Consider the following 12,222-nt stretch of genomic DNA (forward strand, 5'->3'; position numbering starts at 1 on the left):
TAGAGGCGGCGCGCGGAGAAAGTAAAGGGAGAATGGGAAATCGGGGGAAAAAGATAGAGATTGGTAAGGGCGTGGAAGGGATGATGTCTTAACAAGGCTTAACCGTTGGATCTTGCCTCGCACAGCGATAACTGATCAGCATCATTGCGCACAGACTTGCCACTAGGAATGAAACTGACCTGGGGTCTCGGTGGCTGCTCCGAGCATAAACCGAGTCTAAGACGAGCACAGTGGAGTCTCCTCATACTAAATACATCATTGACAGGATCATGAACACTCATCAGATTGCCAAGACGAACTTGAACAGAGCATGCAGTTGTTTATGCCGGTAAAAAAAGACAGTTTCTACAGATCCTGGTGGCAAGCTGCATGCTCCGATGGCGTAGAGGCTTGAGGCTGGAGAATTGGCTAGATTCGTACCCGGCAAAGAAGAACGGGTCAAAGAATGGGAATGGATTAGTAGACCGAATGTAAAGCCTGAGATTGACTTTAGACTTGTAAACAGCAAAGGTGGAATTCGCACAGCATTGTCTTGGCTGGCGATCTTGTCTGCGTCAGTGTAGGCGGCGATCGTGGACCGATCCCAGTGAGGAGGAAATCTTGACCTTTCTGTCCGACCCGCCGAGGTTTTGTTGCTGGCTACGCATTTCCTGGCATTCTTTCTCGAGGCCCCAGCACCATAAAAAAATTAAATTTTTTTGGCATGTCATTTCTCTGCATATCAATCATCATGACAGGCTCACGCGATGATCCATCTGTAATGAGGCAAGGGATCCCAGATCGTGGCCATGCAGTTTGATCAAGCCTCCTCCCTAGATGAGTAAGTACCCACGTCGTAGACAGGAAGAATAAGCGCATCGGAGGTCAACAAGGCTATAGAGGCCTCATGGCCAGTCCTCAATGCCCGATAGAAAGAGTTGGTGATTCGGATGGCCACCGTGCATAAGCTCAACGATCGCGATAGTCCAGAAGAGGGGAAGCAGCGCGCGAACTGTGCACTAGCGTACCCTTTGGATCGATTGTGATTAGTCTTATTGATTAGCGCAGGGGGCATAGCGAATCCGAGAACGTCTCGGAGCTGCCGTGCGGCACAGTACGACCCGCTGTTCTGGGTATTGGGTCTAGATATGTCCTTTCATCCCTGTAAGATGCGGTCTAAGCGGAGACATCATTGTGACCGTTTTGCGTGGGCCTGTTTGCTGCGCATGCTGATCAGTGAGAAATGCAAAAGTCGGGACGAAGGAAAAAAAGAAACTAGCTTCCAAAGGATCAGGACTGGCTGATGACTGCCAGACACTGGGCCCGGGCGGCTAATAATGGGTGTTCTGCACTCGGTCAGGCTGATTCCAGGAAAGAGCAGATATGCATTAAATTGACTGTGCGTGTTCTGCTAATCACTTGACTGATTTGACTCCTGGTCAAGGTGCAGCCAGCCACATCAGGTGGCGCGATTGGTGGAGAGTCCAGTCAAAAGTACGGGGGGATCAAAAGGGTTGAAAGGATTTCCTGCAAAGTTTCGTCAGAGGCCCAAGGGAAAAATCACTGACAGATTCAGATAAGAAATAAACAAATTCTTTGTGTAACAAGGGGAAAATTACTCCGGAAATCATACTCACGTAATTGGTTCTCATTCTTCAATTACATTTATCTATCCGACAATACTAGTAAAAACACGTGAAACACGAGGGTATCAAAACAGGAAGACGATGAGGGGTATATTCCGTGCAAAAAGACATTCGTGGCGTCGTCGACCCATTCCGTGCATTCAACCCTCCAAATAATCCTCAATGGCTAGATTTGGCCGCGTTGCGCTTCTTTGCATTCTCCAATGCCCTACGTAATCTCTCTTGGTGCTCTGAATTTAGATCCGAAGGAGGTTGTGCCGGGGTCTGAGAAGCTACAGTGGCCGGGCGAAGTTCCAACGGTAGTTCCAGGGACGACAAACTGACAGACTGACTCACAGGACTCGCTTCCTCAATGACCACAGATGGAACCGCAGCTCTGGGGTTCTTTGCCAGATCCCGAATAAGTCGCTGAATAGTGGCATCAAGGGATTGAGGACCCTTCTGGATACTTTGCAATTTGGACTCCAGGTCACGGTCGAGCATTGCATCCTCTTTTTTCTTTTCGGCTTGGAGGCGCTCGAAGATATCCGGTTCCGAGTTTGCATATCGCGCTTCGGCAACGGAAACGGCGTAATCGGCATCGTTGAGAGCTTTCTCTGCGACTCCCGAGGTGCGAAGGATCGCCTCAGAGTCGGCACGAAGCGACTCGGCGAAGGTTGCCGCCGACTTGAGAATCTGTTCGACTTCAGAATCGGGTAGACCCGAGGCACGGAGTTTCGTAGGGTCGAGGCGGGCTGCTTTCGACGAAAGCTCGTCCAGAAGGCTTTGATTCATACCTAAGCCGTGCAAGATGGCATCGTCGAAGGAATCCATAAGTTGGTTGGCGCGCCCGTCGCGGTCCTTGGCGGCTTCCAAAATGTTCCGTTTTTCCATCAGGTCAAAGTCACCATCGAGCTGTCGAAGGCTGCCCATGTCCCCCATGAACACAAGAGGACGACGCTCGGCCCGCTTTCGCCGTCGCTCACAATCCAGTGCAAGTTCGAGACGCTTTTGGAACCGGATCTCGAGCTGGTTGTGGATTTCATAGACCATTTTCATGGTGACAGATGGACTGTGTCGACCAGCAGTAGTACTCTTCCCTTTCTGGTCCTGATCAAGCTGGTCCAGTGTGGATTCATAGGACTTGCGAAGTGCCGAGATTTCATCCTTTAGACGTTCGTCCACAGGATTAAAAACCTGGGACATGAAATCATCTACTTCCTTCCGTTCCTCATCAAGCTGAGTCCGGGCCTCAGTCTGCCGGAAGTTCTCCTCTAGAGTATTGATATCGGCATAGCCAATTTCTTTTTCATTGAAGAGTGTATCGATCTCGGCCTCCGATTGGTCTTGTCGCATTGTACGATCATGATCAAGTTTCCGTCGACGGGCCGTAGCGGCCTGTTCCCAGTCATCAATGGACTTTTGAACGTAGGATAGATCACCGGAAAATTTCGTAAGGCTCTCCCGAGTTGCAATGAGCCACGAACTGGCTGGTTGCTTGTCTAAAGGCGTCCGAACCATTGCACGTAAATCCTCAACCAAGTCTTCCTTTCGTCCTTGCCTGAGTGATTCCGGCAGCAATGGAAGTGGGGTAGCGTTCCGCCGATTGTTTGCCTGGTAGACATTACTCTTATGCCGGATAAGACCAATAAAAGTCTCATCTCGTTCAGACGCAGATGCGGACGTAGTCAATGGAGCAGACTCTGGCAGGACACTTGACATCGCACGTCCACTCGCCGATGCTTGTCGTAGATCAGAATAAGCCTGATAGGCAGGGCGCGCAAATGTCAAATTATCCGAGCCACGTTGTGGACCCTCGGTGTATTGGAACGGGGTGTAGATTGGCCGTGGAGGCTCCGTTGTAAGGGGCTCCAAAGGCGGCTTTTCTTCTGAAAGATGCAGGGAGTAAGTCCGAGCAGGAGGTTTTGGCATTTCCTCCGAAGATGGCGAAATCTTGGGCGTCTGTGATGAACCGCGCCCGACTTTGCCAATGACGGGACGACCACCTGCACTGTACTCACTCCCTGTACCATCGTCATCATTTGCGTCCTCGGTGATCTTGGTAGGTGATTCGACTTGTTCAGTCTCCACGGGGATCAGCCCAGACTCAACGGCTGGCGTACGTTCAGGAGTTGGTGATCGCTGCGGGGCTCTAGAGGAACGGACTTCCTGCACGACAGGAGATTCATGCTCAATATTATACATAATCTCTCGGAGCTTAGTTTCTTTCGCCATGAAAGCCGTGAATATTTTGAAACGCTCTTCATCTGAGTCTGCTACCGCCTCTTTGCGCAGCATCGCAACGCAGCGCGTCAGAGAGGATTTGAACCATGGGTCAAGATCCTCATATGGATCCACGGGCTGGGTTGTAACATTGCCTCGCACTTCTGCAACACCTGTAGTGAAGGTCGGTCCCGTATCCTGGGCTGGAGATTGTGTGTGTTTCGGAGTCTCCACTGGACTACCTCGATTACTCTTAGTGTGGAGGTCTAGGTGGGATATCGAACTAGCCTGGTCGGACCCAGCTGGCTTTGGTGCAGTGGCCAAGGGCTTAGCCCATGCATCAATGACATTGTCGATACTCTCCGTACGCTGTGACCAAGTGTTACTGGAGCTGACGCTGTCCATACGATTGGGCGCTGCATGGACCCTATTTCCCGTAGAGGAACTGACAGGCGAAATAGAGTCACTCCTTTGCGGTGTCGGGGTTTGATATATGGGGCTATAGGCCTGTTGATTGGAATTGGGCTGTGGCTGGGACGTGGAGACGCTGGGCATAGGTCTAGACAGCCCCGTAGAAAACCCTGGAGGTGTTTGAATAGTCTCCGGTGATGGAGGAGCAAGATCCCTGGGCGGAAACCATGGTGCATCATCAAAGTCACCCTCCGTTGGGCCTAAATGTTCCCAATCAGAAGGTGTTCCCGGGCCCAGCGCAGATGCGAATGTAGAAGTTGCATTCGGATCCGTAGCACGCCCGTAGGATCCTTGTGTCGCTGCTGGACCAACACCCTGCGCGAGCAGTGGAGGTCGACTGGGTGGATCATTCTGCTGGCTCGCTGCATGCTGATCCTGGGGAATTTTGGGCGGCGGCGGAGGCACATTCGGGGTTTGATATTGCGGGGTCTGCGCTTGATCTTGCCGGGGCGGGAAATTATACGGCGGTGGGATACTGTTTGCGGATGGAGGCCGAGCATCCGCAAAAGCTTCAAATTCTTGATGTGAAGCCGGTGGTATATTGGGGTTCAAGGCCGGCGAGTGGGGTTGCGACTGCGGCTGCGGTTGCGACGGAGGCGGCGCATAGATATTGGGTCGTTCGTTGGTGCTCGATGGCCGAGGCTTTAAGCAGCTATTAGTTTCCAGAAAATATCTCATCCAGAGTATTGTCAGTTACGTACGGGCAAAGGTGGAGGGGCGTGAATTGTATGTTTGTTGTACTGCACCCCCCATGATCGGGGGTCTGTCATTCCCGATAACGGGGATACGGGTGATGAAGAGACATTCGGCCGCACGGGGGTAGTATTGGATATTGGGCCATAGTTTGCCGGAAGGTATACACCTGTCGGGGGACGAGGAGGCTGCGGTGGTGGAGCTTCAGAAGTCGGTATTGGACGGCGCGCTGGCAGTCGCCATTCTGGTTGGGGATCGGACTGATTTGACCCGTACATGGTGGATCATGACCAGAGATGAAATCTGAAGAGAAGGGAGGTTCAGTTAGGAAGGGAACCACGGTAAAGGAGTTATGGAGTTAAGTAAGTTCTCTTAAACATGAGCGGGAGTGACGAGGCAGCCCCACCGTAGCCAATCCGGTTAAAAATAGCATAAGATCTTGTGATATAGTCATTACTTCATGTATTTACTATTAGTTTCTATACCGAACATGGTTTCTTTATGACTTCTTTGAAAAACTACAGGTTTTCTTTGTTCTCCTCGAATGGCAAGGCGTTTTCTTTATCGAAATGTAGCCAACGTGAGTCTTTGTTTGGGAAGGGAAATGAAATAGAAAAAAAATCAAGACAAGTATAATTGATAGATACTGCCCGAAAGTCATCGGATATTTTTCTGTAAATTTTAGCACATGATGGGTGATAAAGCACGAAAATTCGACAAGACTTTCCTCCCACGACCTCCCTTAGAAGCCTTGCAACCAGAGAAAGGAGTGCCCAGACCAAATATCTTCGAAGAGGTTGAACTGGGCCCATATGTCTCGAAGACAGATGCCAAAATTGCCTACCGAGTATGGTCTCTTCCAGATCAAGCACTTGGAAAAGCATGGCGACGACACAAAGACCGACCATACCCCCAAAGAACAGGTGACCTCGAGGCCCACATCCTTGTAGACAATGTATACGAGCACCTGATGAGCGAACCACTTCTCCCCATTTCTCGGCAGGACGTGAAATCCAAATTCGAAGCCGACGGCCTAGAAAAGAACTGGGAAACAGCCGGTATCATCGAAGAGTTTCGAGATGATATTATCAAAGAAAGCAAGCTCAGTAGCCTGAAATCGTGGAGCTCGTCAGCAATCAGAGAGCTATTAGCGGAGCGAGGTGAATCGACTGCTGGGGATAAAAGTGCTCTCATGGACCGGGCAGAAAGAACAGAACTAGCCAGACATTGTGGGATCATGCCCCGCAGCAATCTGCCACAATGGGGGACAAAGACAGAAACCATGTCTGTTGGCAATATTGAGACTGCGAAAAAAACCTCGGAAAAATATGTACTTCAACCATTCGAAAATGACCGGATGACCACACTCGATATGTATACCTTTGTTGTCCATCTTAGTCCCTACAACCCAGCCTACTGGACCAGTCGTGCATACTGCCATTACCAGCTTGCATACTTTGACTTGGCTCTTGGTGATGCATACCGGGCAAAGACACTCTGTGATGTCTTAACCAACGGAGATGAACGTAGTCGACGACCAGGTCTGTACCCGCGAATATGGCATGCCATAGAGCAGCATCTACTCGCTCAGCCTCGCACGGACGGAACTCTCAAACCTGAGATCCAGCGTCTTCGAGAGCGAGGCCCCACATACTTCGTCAGCAGTCTCGTGAAAGCTCTGGATCATACAATCACTCTCAGCCTCATGGCACTGAACTGCTGGCATGATTTGGATGGACGGTATAACTCCTTTCGCTCGAATATGATTATGGTACAGGATCGAGACTCACAAGTCCCTCAGTTTCTCGAGGACATCGTCACACCTCTAAGAAATAGTCGACAGGCGAAAAGAAGAGCGGACAAGAGCTTGTTCTGGCATGAGCGGTTTCAGGGCTGTGTCTCGGCACGGGTTTATCCATACAAGTATGCACCTGTGGATCGCTCGACGGAAACATTCTGCGAGACTGTGAATTCAAATACTTTCCATGGGGTTGGTATGGCGCAAGCATGTCGGATAATGAGAAAGGATGTGGATTTTGGTGTCTTAGCGACAAGAGATATTAGAAAAGGGGAGATGATACACAACGAAGAACCGACGATCCGAAGTCATCTCCGACCTCGACGAATGATTAGAGACGAATCAGCAGTTTTGGGGGAAGCAAGATGTGAGAATTGCAAGCGAAAGATTAAAATCGCCTCGACTCGGCTCTCTCTCTTCTCTGGAACCAATGTTGACCGCTGTCCTTGTTTCCCATTGGGCAAATCTGCTCCCGGCCCCGATGACCGGCTCTTCTGTAGATCAAATACCAATGGCAAGTTCTTCGGTAAAACAGGAGGAAAGTCATGTCAGCAGATTGCGCGTCAGCTACACCATTTCAGCAGCTGTGGCAAAGACTGGTCATGGCTACACGATACTATGAGACCTGTTATCAGGAAATGGCAGGACAGGGAGTACATTATTCAATGCAATGATGTATACGGCACGATGCACAGTCTTTTGCTACGGAGTATATTCGAAATAACCCTTCACCGCCGCAAAGATGATCCTCGTCTCTCGCCGCTTGAGATCGATGAACTCCTTGTACCGAACGTTGACTACACAGAGGTGGACTTGATTCCGTTCTCGTATGTTGGCAACATCATCGTTCCTTTCGATATATTGACTTACCTGGGCGTCGATATCTTCCGAGATCTCTCATTCGACACGTGGGTTATTCAAACCATCATGCGCAAATTGCTCAATCACGCTGTTCCCTGGGATGAGGAACGTCGTGGCGACGGGCCTGAGCTGTTACCTGGTGATAGTCACAAGCGTCCCGAGCACCCTGATCGACAAGACACGAAAGTCAAGGAAAAGAAATCATTCAAAGAACACGATCCGTCTTTCATGAATATGTATCTCTTCCCAGGGCTGAGTCTCTTTAAGAGAGATGTGTCGACAAATGCAAGCTGGGGCTATGATCACAAAGTTCCCAACCGCGTGATAGTATGGGCAGTCGATGATATCAAAAAAGGCGAAGAGATCGCCATCCGCGACCCATTTTGCAATCGTCCAAACAAGCCTATGTTGGATAGAACCTTGAAAATATCTCAAGGTACTAAAGGCCTTGCCGATGTCAGTAAATACAGAAGGACAGAAACAAAAACAGGAGGAAAGAGAAAAACAACAACAGAAGTATCCAAAGAAGACAACCACACGAGCAAGAAAATAAAAGTTGAACACAAAACGGACACAAAGGTCGATGCAGCTGTCACAGAGCCGAAAGAAAAGTTGAAAGAAAAGTTCAAGGGAAAACGAGAACACGCCGAAGTCGATGATATTCGAGTATCGATATACCGAGAGCTCGAGGAGGCGAATCCTCCGCAGGGAAAAAAGCGTCGTGAGGCAAAGTCGCACCACGAATTCAAATTCCAAGCCGATAAACGACATGAGAACTGGTACTCAGAACTTGAGAAGATAGTGAAGATGCCCAATGAAACTAAGAAAGAGAAGGAGAAGAGGATTGATAAGCTAAAAAATAAGCGGTTGGTGAATTATAGACGGGAGCAAAGGAAGAACATTGATGAAAAGGATAAGTTGGCTGGGAGACCGCGGAGGAAGACAGATGCTATTTTTGAATAGTGCATATTCACTTTTGATCGGAATGACCAGGGAATACATATTTGTCAAAGAACATCCATTATATGCATACACCAATGAAAAAGGAGATTGAAGATTTGTAAAGTACAGAAGACGTAAAACGGTTGACAGGCCCGGAGTTCCATTTACCATACAGAATGACCCAGACCCAGGACTCGGGTTATGAGGAAAAAATCCTTGGATAGCAATGCAGAAAAAGAAAAGAAAACACATTTATATAATCCTACATCACTCTGCGACGGGAACAGGCTCAGCAGCAGTGCGGACACGACGGCCCAACTTCTCCAGCTCGCCGATGATACCGCCACCGGACAAACTCCACTTCTCACCAACCCACTTCTCGTTGATGGTCTCGCGCAGCAGGCCGCTCTTGGCAAAGTACTCCAGATAACCGCGGGTCTCCTCGCGGGTGAGACCACCAAGGGTCTGCAGCTCGAGAATGCCCTCCTTGCCGGAGGCGGTCTGAGGCTTGAACACATCCAGAACACGGACATCAGCGTTGCTGTATGCCTCTGGTTGGGGATATTCAGGAGAGGAGGCGCTAATGCCCTGTTGACGGGCAGCCAGCTGGTCCAGACCAACCTCAAGAGCGTAGGTTGAGGGGTTGTTGGACTTGGAGGTAGCGTAAAGCAGCATACCGCCGTTTTGGAGGGAAGCACCAGGCTGCAAAAGCGAGAGGAAGTGCTTAACGAAAACAAGGTCGTGAGCGTGGACCGGGGTGTAGTCAGCAGCGCGGTAGGCGCTCTCAACCATCCAGTGGGCAAGACCGTCGACGGCGACCAGCATCGGGGGACGAGGCTGGAAGTCCTTCTCCAGACCGGGAGCAGCAGCAGTGGCTGTGAGCTCCTTCCACAAAGCCTGGAAGACAGGCCAGGAGAGGGCAGCATCAGAGTATCCCATCTTAGCCAGGTCCACGAGGGTGGATGTGGGCTTAAGGCCCTTCAGCGCGGGATGTTGCTGGGAAACACGAAGACTAGACAGAACCTCGCGATTGGCCTCGACAGTGCGAGTTAGCAAAGCGGCGGTCGCACCGGGCTGAACATACTGGGTCGGCTTGGAGTCCTCGATCGGGGTGTAGGCAAAGTCACCAGAGACGAGTTCTCGAGCTATATCCATAATTTAGCAGCTGCATCCCCCTCAATCTTCAAGACGCAAATCTTACCGTCAGGAACAGTGACAACCACCCATTTCTTAGTGAATCCCATAGCCATGGCCTGCAGCAAGTGCACAGTCTTGCCAGATCCCTTCGATCCAGTGATTATCTTCTTGACAACCTTGCCAGTCTCAGGCGCATCACCATCACCGGAAATTTTCTCGAAAAGACGACCCATCTCCAGAGCATCACGACGCAAAACCGTACCAGGCCGACGGAATATAGACCAACCCTGCTTGGGCTTGAATGCCTCCACGGCTCTCAATTGATCCAGCATGGGCACAGGAAGACCGATAACGGAGCCACGGAGACGAGCATCAACCATAGTCTCAGCCGAAAGTTCCTGCATGCCCTCAACCTCCAGAGCATTGGGATTGCTGAGGATAATGCGCTTCCGCATAGCCTTGCGCTCTCCAACAGCCGGGGGACGCGAACGCTCAGTGGTCTTCTTCTTCTTCCTCCGAAGTGTCTGACCCTGTCGGTACCGCATGGGCGTCAGACTGTTACCCTTCTTCTTTGCTGGCTGGGCATATTGCACCGCGGTGGAGTGGAAGCCGGCGCTCGAAATCCGGGGAGTTGCGGACGGGAGGATTGCTCGCGGTGTTGTTGGGCGAAGCCGCGAGAGGCAGCTCCAGCACCACGCGGAGGCCATTGGTCAAGGACACTGGCGCCAGGCGCAGTGTCGATCAATTGGCGGAATGGGGGAGGGGTGGTGGGAGTGTGGTGGATTGGAGACGATTGTGAAAGTCGGGGGAGAGACGGCAATAATAATTTGACTATGGGAATCCAAGTATGACCTAATTAGGCTGGCGGTGGAGAGTGGCTTAGTCACAGCCGGCAGAAAAGCAGACGGCTGATAACCAACTTTTTTTTTCCTTGCCGAGCGTGATAACCTCTCCGACGCTTTTTTTACTTTAAAGCTTCCTGCTATTTTACAATTATTCAAAATGGCGGACGTCGAGATGTCAGGCTCCAAGCCCGAGAGACTGTATGTAACCCACAGAACCCTTTGTCCGAGGTAAATAACGCAAATATCAACATTGGAACTAACATGATTTTGCAGTCCTATCACCGTTGACAAGCCAACTCCCTACACCTTCGACCTGGGACACCTTTTGGCCAACGATCCTAACCCTCTGGAGCTTCCCCAGGGTGAATCTCTCAACGACTCGCTCCGAAATGTCGCCCGCGATGGTGCCCAATGCCTACTCAACCAGCTCCTGACAACATGCAACATCACTTCCTCAGCCGAGCACGGCGTGCTCCTCTCGCTGCCCGCACCTCAGACACTACTCCCTCGCCACAAGCCGCTGCCTACCCCCAAGCCACCGACCAAGTGGGAGCTGTTTGCGCGCAAGAAGGGTGTCGGCAAGTACAGCCAGCGTCCTGGTGTTGCACTTGCGGATAAGGAGCGCCGCAAGAAGCTCGTGTACGATGAGGCATCTGGCGAGTGGGTTCCGCGATGGGGATACAAGGGAAAGAACAAGTCTGAGGACCAGTGGCTTGTTGAGGTTGATGAGTCGAAGTGGAAGAAGGAGGAGGATGCTGCTGAGAAGGGCAGCAACATTCGGGGAATGTCCCGTGCTGAGCGCAAGGAGCGGATCAAGAGAAACGATCGCAAGCAGCGGGCGAACGATCGCCGGGGTGCTAAGAAATAAAGTGTTTGAGGGTGTGTTTTTTGTGACTTGTCTCTATCTCTGGAGCTTGTACATTCGAGATTTCTCATCATGTTTCTATGGGCGTTGGGGTTGGAGTCGGGCTTAGTTCCATTTTATGACGGTCGATTCGGGCCATATTAAAAGCATTGTTTAGATCAATATCACTTCAAGACCTCATATCTACTTTGTTTCAAGGGTTTTGTAGACAATCTAGTCATTTGTATTCCGTGACAGCCAATGATATCAGGGCTTCATTGAACTGAAACATGCCACCCGCGCCGCTATTGTACAGTACACAAAGTGAAACGCCAATAGATCACGCCCAAATTCAGGACAAATAAATAAATAAAAGAAACGCGAGATGGGATGAGACACAGAGGGATATCTGAAGGAGCAGCATAAAACTTGAAGCAGAGAAGCCAAAGGTATTGACCTTTGTGTCAATCGAGCACATGAGATGAAAAGAGCGAGAAGAGATCGAACCCACCATTCGCCAGGTTCTGAGTATACGGTGAGACAAAAAGATATACAGACAGGAAAGGATAAATCATGAAGGAATGATGGAAAAATCCAGATACCGGAGACGCCAGGAGGATGCACTCTGACAATGCTGGTCTGAGACGAGAAGATGAACTAACAACGCCCAGCAAAAATTTCAACACGCAAAAGAAAAAAGAAAAAAAAAGGAGGCCAACATCTTTAATTCTGGAGAGCAGAGAAGGTCAAGTGATTGGTCATGTCTCTGGACCTGCGAATTCCGGCGCAAAATCGGGCCAGCCG

General features: G+C 50.4%; 4 protein-coding genes across 4 annotated transcripts; 2 read left to right on the forward strand and 2 right to left on the reverse strand.

The window, feature by feature from the left end:
- Positions 1–1,784: 1,784 nt before the first annotated feature.
- On the reverse strand, positions 1,785–5,269 carry N7520_009437 (uncharacterized protein; the record flags this gene model as incomplete). Its single annotated transcript, XM_057143371.1, has 2 exons — positions 1,785–4,940; positions 5,000–5,269. 2 exons carry the CDS (start codon positions 5,267–5,269, stop codon positions 1,785–1,787), a joined length of 3,426 nt encoding a protein of 1,141 aa, XP_056992659.1.
- A 413-nt stretch (positions 5,270–5,682) lies between these two features.
- Positions 5,683–8,613, forward strand: N7520_009438 (uncharacterized protein; the record flags this gene model as incomplete). Its single annotated transcript, XM_057143372.1, has 1 exon — positions 5,683–8,613. One exon carries the CDS (start codon positions 5,683–5,685, stop codon positions 8,611–8,613), a length of 2,931 nt encoding a protein of 976 aa, XP_056992660.1.
- Positions 8,614–8,859: 246 nt separating this feature from the next.
- On the reverse strand, positions 8,860–10,436 carry N7520_009439 (mitochondrial 37S ribosomal protein mS29; the record flags this gene model as incomplete). The annotated part of the gene is made up of 2 exons (XM_057143373.1): positions 8,860–9,737; positions 9,794–10,436. 2 exons carry the CDS (start codon positions 10,434–10,436, stop codon positions 8,860–8,862), a joined length of 1,521 nt encoding a protein of 506 aa, XP_056992661.1.
- Positions 10,437–10,731: 295 nt separating this feature from the next.
- N7520_009440 (ribosome biogenesis protein RRS1) lies at positions 10,732–11,442 on the forward strand (the record flags this gene model as incomplete). Its single annotated transcript, XM_057143374.1, has 2 exons — positions 10,732–10,772; positions 10,848–11,442. The coding sequence occupies 2 exons, from the start codon at positions 10,732–10,734 to the stop codon at positions 11,440–11,442; spliced, it is 636 nt and encodes a 211-aa protein (XP_056992662.1).
- Between the last annotated feature and the right edge of the window lie 780 nt (positions 11,443–12,222).

This window comes from Penicillium odoratum, assembly GCF_028828045.1.
Source record: "Penicillium odoratum strain IBT 22623 chromosome Unknown utg000006l_segment0_segment0, whole genome shotgun sequence".
NCBI classification, from domain to species: domain Eukaryota; kingdom Fungi; phylum Ascomycota; class Eurotiomycetes; order Eurotiales; family Aspergillaceae; genus Penicillium; species Penicillium odoratum.